Below are 13,306 nucleotides of genomic sequence, written 5' to 3'. Positions count from 1 at the left end.
GCTGTAAACCTTTATTATTGGAAGGGATGTATGGTACAGTGGGACAGGTTGGTAGAAGACTTTGGTTTTGCCACTGCTGAGGGTAAGGCCCCATCGTCTCGTATGTTTCAGTAAATGAGTCAACAATGGCTTGGAGCTCAGCCTCCAAATGTGCATACTTTAATTTGATCACTGAGGTTAAAGTGACCTTAATTCATATCACGTAGATTGAATAGCTCTTCAATTAGCTCTTAAGATTAGGTCCATTCATGTGGGAAGTTTGTAGAGTGCAACATTTGCACAGAGAGGGTTTGAAAAGTGTGTCGGGACAATGATGCAGTCTTGTTTGACACAGTCTTCACCAAGACTGACCCCATTATAGACCTGTTGATAAAACATGAGATTGTAGTGTAAATTCTGTCCCTCTGGAGCCACAGAGGACAGGCTATTCACTGTGCCACAATCCAAGAGCGATGTGGGGAGCAGCACCAACCATTATGGATGGGTTTTTTGATTTATCTGAAGCATAAGTACTCTTCTATTTTGTGCACAGTACATTGCCTCCATATTACCCTCATCATTGTCTCCGTATTACCCTCATCAGCACATCCAATTGAGCATGAGGTCTGGGCCTGCTTCATCTTGATGTACTATTTCTTTAAACTTGTTTTCACTGTGTTATTTACCATCTAATGTAATACTACTTGAGGTCTATTGTTGTTTATAAAGAGTCTTGGGAAATTTACTTTCATAAGCTGCTGTCCATTTATCTCAATTGGCCCATAAAGAAACATATATCTTTTGTCCCAAGGTCCAACCATCACAGTTGTATTCCTTAATTGGTTCATATTCCAAAAAGCTTCTGTCAGCTATGGGTTATGAAGGTTATTCAGCCTCATATATTGTTATATATCCATACCATCATATGCTGTTGTGAAATTTATCATACAGTTTAATAATATTACAGCTGATTCTCTTTGGTTGGTTCTTGCTGTAATGTGCCATGTTCAGGAACTTTACTGTTGAAGGCCGGTTTTCATGATATAGTACAAGTTTGCAGCAGCATGATTAGTGACTCTTTCTGTACGACAGCCCACACAGGTATTAACATCAGCTTTATGCTCTTGGAAGCCATGAGCTGAATAATCACACTTGGCTTATGATTCACCCAATTGTTAATACCTGGGCCAATGCTCACCAGTTAGTTTTTATGTTAGTTTTGCTTTATGATGGTGCAGTTGATGATAAGGAGAACAGCTTGTATGCTTTCCCAGCTGCATTTGTGCTGATTTCCCTTGTGATAGCTGATTAGAGATTTTTAGTGGCTTGTGGGCTGGCCACTGGGTCTGCCAGATACTCCTCTGCCCAGCATCTAATGGATTACTGTGTCAGGTGATATTGTCGAGAAGATAAAACAACAGCATTAAGCTGCTCCCTAAAATCAGATTTGCAGCACAAAGGCATCCTAATACTTCAATGCTGCTTTGGAGATTTCAAAGATAAAACTTACAAGCTTTAAAATCCTCCAAGGGTGTATCTTATTTTACTATTCTTATAGAGGATGTCGAAGTTTGCTTTATATCCTATTTTAAGTAACACAAGTTTCAAATCATCCTAATATGATTTCTGAAAAATTTGCTGTATGCACATAAAAATGATTAGTCACTGCTCACCAAGCTTCTTCACATTGATGAGACTTTGTAGAGTTGCAGAACAGTTTCATCCATGCTAAGAAACATGACAAGGACATTGGAATTTATAGAGTATCCATTTTTTAGTTTTGCAGAACTTAGAAAATGACTGTATTTTAGAATCGGATTTATCATCATTGACTTTTATGACGTGAAATTTGTTGTTTTGCAGCAGCAGTACAGTACAAGGACATAAAATTACTATAAGTTACAGAATAAATAAATAACGCAAAAAAAAGGATTGACGAGGTAGTGTTCATGGGTTCATGGACCATTCAGAAATCTGATGGCGGAGGGAAAGAAGCTGTTCCTGAATCATTGAGTGTAGGTCTTCAGGCTCCTGTACCTCCTCCTCGATGGTAGTAATGAAAAGAGGGCATGTCCCAGATGGTGAGGTCCTTAGTGATGGATGTCGCCTTCTTTAGGCACTACCTCTTGAAGATGCCTCCGATGGTGGTGGTTGTGCCCATGACGGAGCTGGCTAAGTCTATAACCCTTTTATAGATGTATCCTTGTTAGAAAAGCACATGTTACTCCCTCATCAAATTAAGTGACACAGTGCATCTCATCTACAATAGTATTGCCAAATCATGTTGCCTTGGAAATAACAACACTTTTAACTGATATAACACCTTTTATATGATAAAATGTCCGAAGGCATTTCATAGGAATATCGTAAAACAAAATTTGACATTCACCCACATATGGAGATAGAGGTACAGATCATTTAGAGCTTGGTCAAAGATGAAGATTTTAAGTACTGTTTCTGCGGGATGACAGGACACACAAAGGATAAGAGAGGGAATTCCAGAGTTTAAGGTCCTAGACAACTGAAGGTATGGCAAAAGACACTCTATGTAGGCAGGATATAATTAAGAGTGTTCAAGTAACTATAGTGAGAGGATTCAAGCAATCTTAGAGGATTACAGTTATGTAAAAGGTTACAGAGATAGAGATGAGGCCATGGAGGGATATAGGATTTTATAACCAAGGCAGAGCCAGAGCACTTGCTAATGAAGCACCAGTGTGGTCAGAGGAAATAAGTGAATAATCCATAACATTTCAAATTTGCATTTTAGTAAGTTCTGTTTTAGTAACTCGATCTCCATGGGGGTATAGTACCTTCGGAGTTAACTAACTGGAGTAGCACCAGAGGTCTGGATTACTGAACTAGAGATGTAAGTTTGAATCCCAACAGCAGCTGGAGTATTTAAATTAAGTTAACAAAGTACATCTGGAATAAATCACTGATGTCAGAAATAGTGACAATGAAGCAACTAGATTGTTGTAAAACCCATCTGGTTCACTCATGTCTTTCAGGGAAGGAAATCTACCATCGTCACCTGGTCTGGCCTTTACGTGACCCCAAGGCATTCTCCCTGGTGCTCTGGGATCTTATTTTTTTCTTTCTCTTCATGCAATGACAAGCTCTTGCTCCAAATGAAAGAGGGACATAAATGTGGTGCAAAATTTAATAAAATTCAAGGTTATTCAATCTGACAGCATTTAAAATAACTGAGAAAAGTGAGAGACCTGTGTGGTTATGAGGGGGCAAAGTTGCTGCATAAAGGAGAAAAATAGCATATACAGATTTCTTCAGTATAATGGGAAAACTAATAGCTTATCCAGAATTAACTCGCTCTTCTCCTTGATGTATGCTGTTTTCACAATAAATGTCTCTCTTTCAAAATAAGGTTGTTCAATTAATTTGTTCATTAGAAGTGATAAGTATTATTGCATGAGCTGACAGTTTATTAATGTTACCTATTGCGCTGTTCATTGCATTCAATGCAAATATATGTCCCATTCATGTATTGTAATTGAAATGCTCTATGTCTCTATTAAATATTTATGGAAATAATACCAAGAAAATATGGTAATAATACAAGTTCCCAGCTTAGAACATGTAGACATTGCTGGAGAACGTCTAACTTGTTTTTCAAATGCCCCCATTACATAGCAGTTAATAGAGATTCTGTTGGATGACATTTAAGGGTTTCAACTGTTAAAAGGTTTCATAGTTTATTTCTGATGATCCATACCATATGTAATTATATTTTATTATCTTGTAACTTCATTTATACTGGCTCCTCTTAAAATTTGAAAGAAAGAAATATCAGTGTTATCTCTTAAGACCACATTTTCATATATATTTCTTATACCTCTGAATCCCTCTTACAGATATCTTTCACCTAAAGGTTCCTGAATCAACTCCCGTTGCTTCGCTAATTGGTAGAATAAAAGCCAATGATGCTGATATTGGAACGAATGCTGACATAGATTACAGCATTGTTCCTGGAGATGGGCTGAATGTGTTTGACATTACATCTGATAAGGCCACGCAAGAAGGAGTTATCAGCCTGAAAAAGGTCAGAACTGCACAGTATTTTGAATACAGTAAAAAAAAGTCAAATAAGCAGCTATCCCTTATGAGGCCTGTATTGCAGTCTGTGCCAAATACATAACTTCACGCTGCTGACAATTCCTTTCAGAAATTGCAACTGCATACCAAATATTAAGGTTGTGATTTTTGTTTTCTCTCATCTTTATTGGTTTGATGTTCTTTTTCTTCTTCATCATCCTTCCCTCTGTTGATCTTCATGCACTTGTTCTGCTCCCTGCCTATCGTGACTGTCTTTCTTTTCAGGATAATGCTTTGAAACTTTGTGCCACAAATTACCTCTTGATTCAACATCTACATCTGCTCAGATAAACTGATGTCTTAAAACTCAAACATGCACTCTTAGCTTTTACCTATTCGACCATTATGTCTAAAACTTGTGCACAAATCCACAAAATGTGTATGGTATATGATCATTTGGTATACCATATATGGCTAGTGAACAGTTCCCTAGTATGATAAGATGGACTCTTGACCTCACAATCTACCTCATTATGGCCTTGCACCTTATTGTCTACCTTGCACTGCACTTTCTCTGTAACAACACTTTATTCTGCATTCTGTTATTGTTTTACCTTGTTTTACCCCCAATGCACTGTTGTAATGAATTGATCTGTATGAATGGTATGCAAGATAAGTTTTCACTGTACCTTGGTACATGGGACAATAATAAACCAATTTACAAATTTATCCTGTTAATGTTATGAGTTTACATAGTTCTGTTACCAGCAATTTTAGTTTATGCAACATCAAGCAGCTCAGTCATTTTGTTTTTATTGTAAACTACAATTCATCATTGTTGTTTTTCAATTCAATTCAACAGTCATTTCTGCCACAGCTCACACAGAGTGGAATAAGAATAGGTCAGTTAGCACTCTGAATGCTCCACAATTCCACAATATCATGCTTAATTTATGACTCTACTTTTAGTCATCTTTGCTTTGTGTCCACTGATATAATTTAATAAAAAAACAATATACTCAGTTTTGAAAGTTACCATTGACCCCAATATCTACGCCCACGTGGGGGAATGAGTTTCAGATTTCAGATTTTATTCCTAAATGATCTAGCTCCAATTTTAAAATTGTTCCCCTCTGTATTTGCCTTATCAGAGCCTATTCTCATTTTAAAGTCCTCCATTAACTTTCCACTCAACAATCTGAAAACAAGTAAAGAAAGAGCAAGTTTATATTTTTAACATTTTAAGGTCTGGTATCATTTTGATAAACCTGTGAAGTCCACTTCCTACAATGCAGTGCCTAGGAGTGAATATTGTGTACCATCTGAGGTATGACCAAAGCTTTGCACAACAAAAACGTAACATACTCTTCTTTGAATTTCAATCCCTATGAAATATAGGCCAATGTACTATCATCCATTTTGATCATGTGTGCTTGCTGTTTTAGTGATTGTACACAGAGACTTTATTACTTTTGCTTGCCCCCGTAACATTTACTCATTTGTCTTTATTGAATCCAAAGTAGATGGCCTCACATTTCTCCACATTGAGCCTTATCTCCCAGTGTTATTCATCCACGAACTCTCTCAGTGCTCTCTTGAAACATTCTACTTCCATCGACACTGTTTACGTTCCTTCTAACTTAGTGCCATCTGTAAACTGGTTACAAACAAACTGAGATCATGAAACAGATCATTAATTTAAATGGTGGAACTCTGATCCAGTGTAGATGTCTGATGAGCACAGCTTGGTCCAGTCCACCAATCTCTCTATCTATTGTCTCTTTCTCCTACCTCTCAGCCCATATTATGTGATCTGTGAACTTTTTTTGATAAGCTCTTGTACAAAATATGGTTAGGTGTCTCCAGCAGGCTGATAAAGACAGTATCCACAGAATTCTGTAACTTTACCCATCGGTGACCATTTCAAAAACTACATTTAGATTGGTCAGAGAATCCTCTGCACAAACATAGGCTGATGATATTCGATTAGATCACACTTGCTGAAGTACTTGTCACCCTTTAGGTTCCAGTGATCTCACTATTGATACACTTAGTCCCAGTCCATTATCTGCATTGTACCCCATAGATATTTTCTTCCCCGCATTCCCTCAGTGACCTGGAATGTATCTGAACCAGGTGATTTATCCATTTTAAGTGCAGCCAGCCTTTCCAGTGTTTCCCTCTTCCCCCTAAATAATCAATTTTTAGTCCTTCCAGAATCTCAACTACACCTTTGGCTGAACATCCTGCAACATCTCTTTCCTTGGTGAAGAGTGATGTAAAGGATGAAGTGCTCTAGTTCCCTGAATATATTTTGTTTATGATCGGCTCCACCTCTCTGATTATAACTCTTTTCTTGTTCACATGTCTATGAAATATGTTTGAATTCTTCTTTAGGTTTGTCTTCTCACATTACCTAACTCTAGAATGTTCATCTACTTTAATTGGAAACTATCAGATCCTGAAGACTTGCCTGTCTCAAGACCCTTATTTTATCCTTTATCTTTTATTTTAAATCCATCTTAATTAAGTTCATAACTTGATTTATATTCTGCTCTGCTTTCACTGATGATAATTTGCCCTTTTCCCCTTCTGTAATGACTGATATAGAGTAGTCATTTGCAGTCTTCCGTTCATATCTTGTCCAACATAGTCTCACCTGGTTGTGGACACAGCTCAGCGTGTCACAGAAACCAGCCTCCCCTCCTTGGACTCTGTCTTTACCTCTCGCTGCCTTGGTGAAGCAGCTGGCATAATCAAAGACCCCTCCCACCCGGGACATTCTCTCCTCTCCTCTTCCATCAGGTAGAAGATACAGGAGCCTAAGGGCACATACTGCCAGTCTGAAGGAAAGCTTCTATCCCACTGTGATAAGACCATTGAACGGTTACCTTTTACGATGAGATGGATTCTGACCTCACAATTTACCTTGTTGTGACCTTGCACTGCACTTTCTCTGTAGCTGTGACACTTTACTCTGTACTGTTATTGTTTTTACCTGTACTACCTCAATGCCATCTGTACTAACTCAATATAACTGCACTGTGTAATGAATTGACCTGTACAATCAGTATGCAAGACAAGTTTTTCACTGTACCTCGGTCCAAGTGACAATAATAAACCAATACCAATTACAATCTTTCTTAAATGGGACATCTTCCCCTTATTGTTTCAATAGCTCTCCCAGATCATCGGATTGCCACTCTCCCTTGTGTTTGATTGAGGGTGATATATACAAACAGGGTCCTCCTAGTGGTGTTCAGGTTCTGGTACTATTAAAAAAGGAATGCAATTAAAAATCAAAACAGCTCTTACTAATGGTTTGTTGTCATGGTGCTAATTAGGAGGTTGGGGTGGGGCGGGGCCACGCAAATCCATTTCAAGTGGAATGCTTCCAGTAAAAATAGTAAACCTCTGGATTAAAATAAATCTTTCAGACTGATGCTGTCTCTTTCCTCATTTGATGCCAAGATTTATTTAATTGCATGCTGAGGTTTTGGCTTTTGGAGGAACAATGTCAATATAATGTATTTAATATACTTTAAGAATTCCCAGTATTTCTAAATTTATCTGTTACCAGCTCAACCCCATTAATTGTGGTTAATTTATTTCACATTGTTCTAAATACCATGTATTTCAGTGCATTTTATTTACTTAATACTTGGTTTTATTTAGTATTAGATAGGTCTGAAAATAAAAAAAATGTAATGCCCATTAAATGATTTTAATTGTTCCAAACCTTTGTGATATTTTTATATGATCTTATTTCCATTATTGATAGCTCATGTGATTGTATATCATTATTAATACCACTCCTTTATTAATTAATGGACATTTATACATTCTTTCCCAAAGCCACTGGACTATGAAAATAAAAAATCATACATCTTCAAAGTAGATGCTGTGGATCCCCATCCAGATAATCGCTTCCTGTCAATGGGTCCTTTCAAAGACACGGCTACCATTAAGATTACCATTCTCGATGTGGATGAACCTCCCATTTTCAGCAGGTCCTCCTACATAATGGATGTTTATGAAGATACCAACGTGGGCAGTATTATTGGAGCAGTAACTGCACAGGATTCTGATGTTAGCAACAGCCCTGTCAGGTAGGCTGAAAATATTTCATTGGATTTTGAGAGGAAATCTTGCACATAAATAGCCCTTTTTCACAACATTACACCCCAATGTTTCTTCAACAAATGAAGTGCTTTTGAAATGCTGTTGCTTCTGTAACGTTACCGAAACTCAAATCTTTTTCCAGTGGTGTTTGGATTGAAAATTTTGCTTCTCTGTTGTTTCAGGAATTATGCAGGAACTGTAGTGAAGTTAATAAAGATGTACTAGATATATCCATCAATGGAATGTCTAATTATTGAGCTTTGGTGCTGATGAACCACCCTTTAAAGGATTTATTTGTACGATCATATGTAAGATGGGTATTTGACAAGGTTCTTATAAGACTTGGGAAGAAATGCACTGAAACTTGAATGACAAACAAAAGTACATTTTATATATGCAGTGTAGATGTAGCAAAATGTCCCAATGTGATATGTAAGAATATTATCAATAATATTTGGCTCTGAGCCACACATAGAGATCTTAAAGCAGACGATAAAAACCTTAATCAAAAAGGTACATTTCAAGGAGGTTTTGAAATGAGGAATGAGAGATAGAGAATCTGAGGAAAAATAAGGAAATTATTGAGCATTGGGTCTTGACAGCTGACAGCATATGGCCCTGTGTTGAAGGAATTGAAACAGAATGATTCTGTAATCAGAAGTACCGCAGCTATCTCTGTGGGCTGTATGGCTGGAAATGTTAACAGACTGAGAAAGAGAAGGCCATGGAGGTCCTCGAATATAAGAATGCACACTTTCTGAATTTCTTTTGGTAGGGTCAACTGTACGATTATAAAAGATGTGCCTCAGACTGCTTTATTCACAAATTATTCTCAGCAGCATCATTTTTAGAGTCCCAAGACACCATTTCATTTCATGAAATTAGTCACTTTCCCTCCCAAATTCCAGGAATTCTTAACTAAATTAAGCCGCTGCCATTTGCTTCAACAAATGAAAAATTCAGCTATGTAAGTAGAATCAAGCAACAAAGCACTTCAAAGTCTGGTTTGGCTGTGTACTTGATCTCGGTTGGACAGGTGGAGATTATCTACACTTCTCGCTGCCTCGGTAAGCAGCCAACATAATCAAAGACCCCACCCAGCCTAGACACTCTCTCTTCTTCCCCCTCCTATTGAGCAGAAGATACAAAAGTCTGAAAGTGCATACCAGCAGGCTCAAGGACAGCTTCTATCCCACTGTTATAAGACTACTGAATGGTCCACTAGTATGATAAGATGGACTCTTGACCTCACAATCTACCTCATTATGGCCTTGCACCTTATTGTCTGCCCGCACTGCACTTTATCTGTGACTGTAACACTTCATTCTACATTCTGTTATTGTTTTCCCTTGTACTACCTCAATGCACTGTTGTAATGAAATGATCTGTGTGGATGGCATGCAAAACAAAGTTTTTCACTGTACATCGGTACGTGTGACAATAATAAACCAATTTACCAATTTACCAATTTGTCACAGGGAACAGTAGTCGAAAATGAAAAAATAACCAATTCCTTTGAACCATCCCAACATTAAATCTGATTCAGTATTCTCTGTTATCTGTGAAACCAACATCACACAGGCCCAATGGTATAGTAAATGGAAGTGAAAATGGTGCATAATTTAAATATGGGCAGAACTAGGAGTGACAGCAAGATTAAGATATCTGTATTAGTCACATGTACATCAAAACACACAGCGAAATACATCTTTGCGTAGAGTGCTCTGGGGGCAGCTCACAATTGTCGCCACGCTTCCAGCGCCAACAGAGTAAGCTCACAACTTCCTAACCCGTACGTCTTTGGAATGTGGGAGGAAACCGGAGCACCTGGAGGAAACCCACGCAGTCACAGGGAGAACGTACAAACTCCTTACAGACAGTAGTCGGAATTAAACCCAGGTCGCTGGTGCTGTAATAGTGTTACGCTAACTGCTACACTACCATGCCTGCCCATATGCTACCGTGCCTGCCCACCAAATATGTTCAAATACAGGGAACAGGTAATATTGCAAGAATTCTTTCAGACAAAACATTTAAGATAACATATTAAGCCAATTTATTCTGGTGATTTAGATGGACATTGGAAAATATCCATGGTGGTATTAAAAGAAATGTAAGGATAGGTAAGAACTGTCTGTTCAGTTCACCTGGTGTTCATTCGGTGTTCCTGCATTTGTTGTTACTTTTGTTCAAAGGACAGAAAATTCACAGTTCACTGGTTGTGAAGCAGTTTAATGAGTCTTAAGAATGATAAGAGTGATGTAAATGCAACTTTTTTTCTTTAATTTACAATAATTAATTTTTAAGTTTATAAATAACATTTTGCAACGTTTCATGAGCGATTGAAGAGTCTCGAACAGGTTTGAATATTATTTTTTAGATACCCAAACAGTTCCAGACTTTTTGATAGGATAAGCACATTTCTTCAGCAATCTCATGATGTACCTACAATACCAAGGGTCACAAATAGAGATTGGCAGTAAGTCTCCCAGTGACCCTGGTGAAAGGAGACAAACAATAAATCACTGCTATGAGAGGAGATAGAGGAGGAAGTGATGAATGATATTTTAAAAATGATGTTTGACTGCACAAAAAATTGAGATAAAATCCATTTGTTCTTGGTGATATTCATTTTCTTTGTCAATAACAGGAGATTGATCATGGGTGGATAAATGCACGCCAGATAAATGTGTTTTGGTTGTTAATCTTGACAGTACTGACTAGTTTTACTACAATACAGCTATGGGAACATAGTTAATAAAAAAAAACATAATAATACACCCTTGAATTTATATAGCCCCTTTCATGTTCCTTTTAGGATGTCCTAAAACACTTGATGATTGATGTATAGTCTCCTTTAAGCTATAGGAAATACAACAATGTATGCACAGCAAGATCCAGTAAAGATGAGAATGATTTTGACCACTGTTGCAGTGATATTGTGTGAGGAGCAAATAGAAACAGGATGTCAAGGATAACCTCTGATACATCTACAATACCAAGGGTCATAAGTAGAGAAAGACTATAGGTGGTGAGATTCTGGAAGTCTCCCAGTGCCCCTGGAAAAAAAAGACAAACAACAAATCACTGCTATGAGAGGAGATAGGGGAGGAAGTGATGAATGATATTTTAAGAATGATGTTTGACTGCACAAAAAAAAACACTTGCTAAGTTTTAAGCCTTGTTAGAAAGGCAATCCTCTCTCCCCTCCTTCCCCTGTCCCTCAGTATAGCAGTTTGGATTTTTGCATACATTTTATTTAGAACATTACCTGAGACTAAGAACTTGCACTTATGCAACGCTTCATCAAGTTTTGAAAAGATCCCAAAGTATATTCAAGAAATGAATTAATTTTTGAAGCAGTGATACTATTGTTATGCAGATAAATTTGTGCAGTGACTTTCAGAAAAACAAGGATCCACAAAAAGGATCACAGGTCAATAGGGTTGTTAAAAAGGCGTATGGTGTGTTGGCCTTCATTAGTCGGGGTATTGAGTTCAAGAGCCGCAAGGTAATGTTGCAGCTCTATAGAACTCTGGTCAGACCACACTTGGAGTATTGTGTTCAGTTCTGGTCGCCTCATTATAGAAAGGACATGGAAGCTTTAGAGAGGGTGCAGAGGAGATTTACCAGGATGTTGCCTGGATTGGAGAGCATGTCTTATGATGATAGGTTGAGTGAGCTAGGGCTTTTCTCTTTGGAGAGAAGGAGGATGAGAGGTGACTTGATAGAGGTGTACAAGATGATAAGAGGCATAGATCGAGTGGACAATCAGAGACTTTTTCCCAGTGTGACAATGGTTAACACGAGGGGACATAATTTTGAGGTGATTGGAGAAAGGTATAAAGGGGATGTCAGAGGTAAGCTTTTTACACAGAGAGTGGTGGGTGCGTGGAATGCACTTCCGGCAGAGGTTGTGGGGGCAGATAGATTAGGGACGTTTTAGAGACTCTTAGATAGCCACATGAATGATAGAAAAATAGGGGGCTATGTGGGAGGGAAGGGTTAGATAGATCTTAGAGCAGGATAAAATGTCGGCACAACATTGTGGGCCGAAGGGCGTGTACTGTGCTGTAGTATTCTGTTTTCTATATTCTAAGCAATAAATGTAATCTACACCTTGGAACAATTTGACTCAAGACAGAATCATGCTCTTTACCATAAACCACACAGTAATTAGTAAAAGATGCAAAGTACGTTAGTTATTTCAAGGTGTAATATGAATTTAGAGAAAGCTTGGCATAAAAGATGAAATTATTCAAATTGGTTAATTTGGGATAAGAAAATTATCAAGCATCAAGTAGAGAAGATTTTATCACCCTTGACTTTTCCTTAAACAGGTCATGTGCAACCTCTTCTCCTCTGCATTTTGCCACACTATTTTAATCTCCAAAAACAGCTTCTGAATAAACTCACTGTGATTTCCAATCATAATTTAACAAAGCTCGACAACAGTTAAATAAGCATTCAAATACTGTTTTTTTGCCAATTTATTGTCTTCACTATTAATGATTACTTGCCCCACTCTCAGTCTCAAATTGTTCAAATGATATTGAATTAATCTACAACGATCATTTTGGGATTATAGTGACAGATTAATCACACAACCTATCCATTATAATATATTTTAATGGGACCTTGGCCAAGGTTTAATGTGTGCAATTTTTCCTGAAGGTTTTGAATTCTGTTTAGTTGAAGTATATTTTAAAATCCATTTATATTTTACTTAGCATGTCTAAAAGCTCTACAAGTGCACAGCCATCATCATTCTTGCCACAAGCATCTTTACTAGCCAACAAAGAAATAACTCTGAACAATGAAAATGAACTTCAAAGATCATATCATGTTAAGTATGTTTGAAGGCTACTGTAAGTTAGAAAGAAATTCAAAAGATCTAATTCTTGAACTGTAATCATATAAACCATGAGTATAGTAATCATAGCATAATGAAATACCCAGCATGTCCATCTGTTTATTGGAGACATAGAGACTGCAGATGCCAAAATCTGGAGCAACAAACAAACTTCCAGAGGAACTCAGCAGGTCAGGCAGCATCTTTGGAGTAAAATAGACTGTCAACGTTTCAGGTCGAGGCCCTTCATCTCCATGTGTTTATTACCCACTAATGAAAATAAATCCAAAAAACAAAGAT

At 37.6% G+C, this 13,306-nt stretch overlaps 1 protein-coding gene across 1 annotated transcript in view; it reads left to right on the top strand.

The window, feature by feature from the left end:
- Positions 1-13,306, top strand: part of LOC127570997 (cadherin-12-like) — a 182,221-nt gene that overhangs the window by 86,467 nt on the left and 82,448 nt on the right. Inside the window, exons 5-6 of the mRNA XM_052016968.1 lie at positions 3,852-4,039; positions 7,888-8,141. Of these exons, the coding sequence (XP_051872928.1) occupies positions 3,852-4,039; positions 7,888-8,141 (442 nt within the window). The remainder of the gene's footprint in view (positions 1-3,851; positions 4,040-7,887; positions 8,142-13,306) is intronic.

This window comes from Pristis pectinata, chromosome 5, assembly GCF_009764475.1.
Source record: "Pristis pectinata isolate sPriPec2 chromosome 5, sPriPec2.1.pri, whole genome shotgun sequence".
Classification (NCBI taxonomy): domain Eukaryota; kingdom Metazoa; phylum Chordata; class Chondrichthyes; order Rhinopristiformes; family Pristidae; genus Pristis; species Pristis pectinata.
This window is presented reverse-complemented; position numbering and strand designations above follow the sequence as displayed.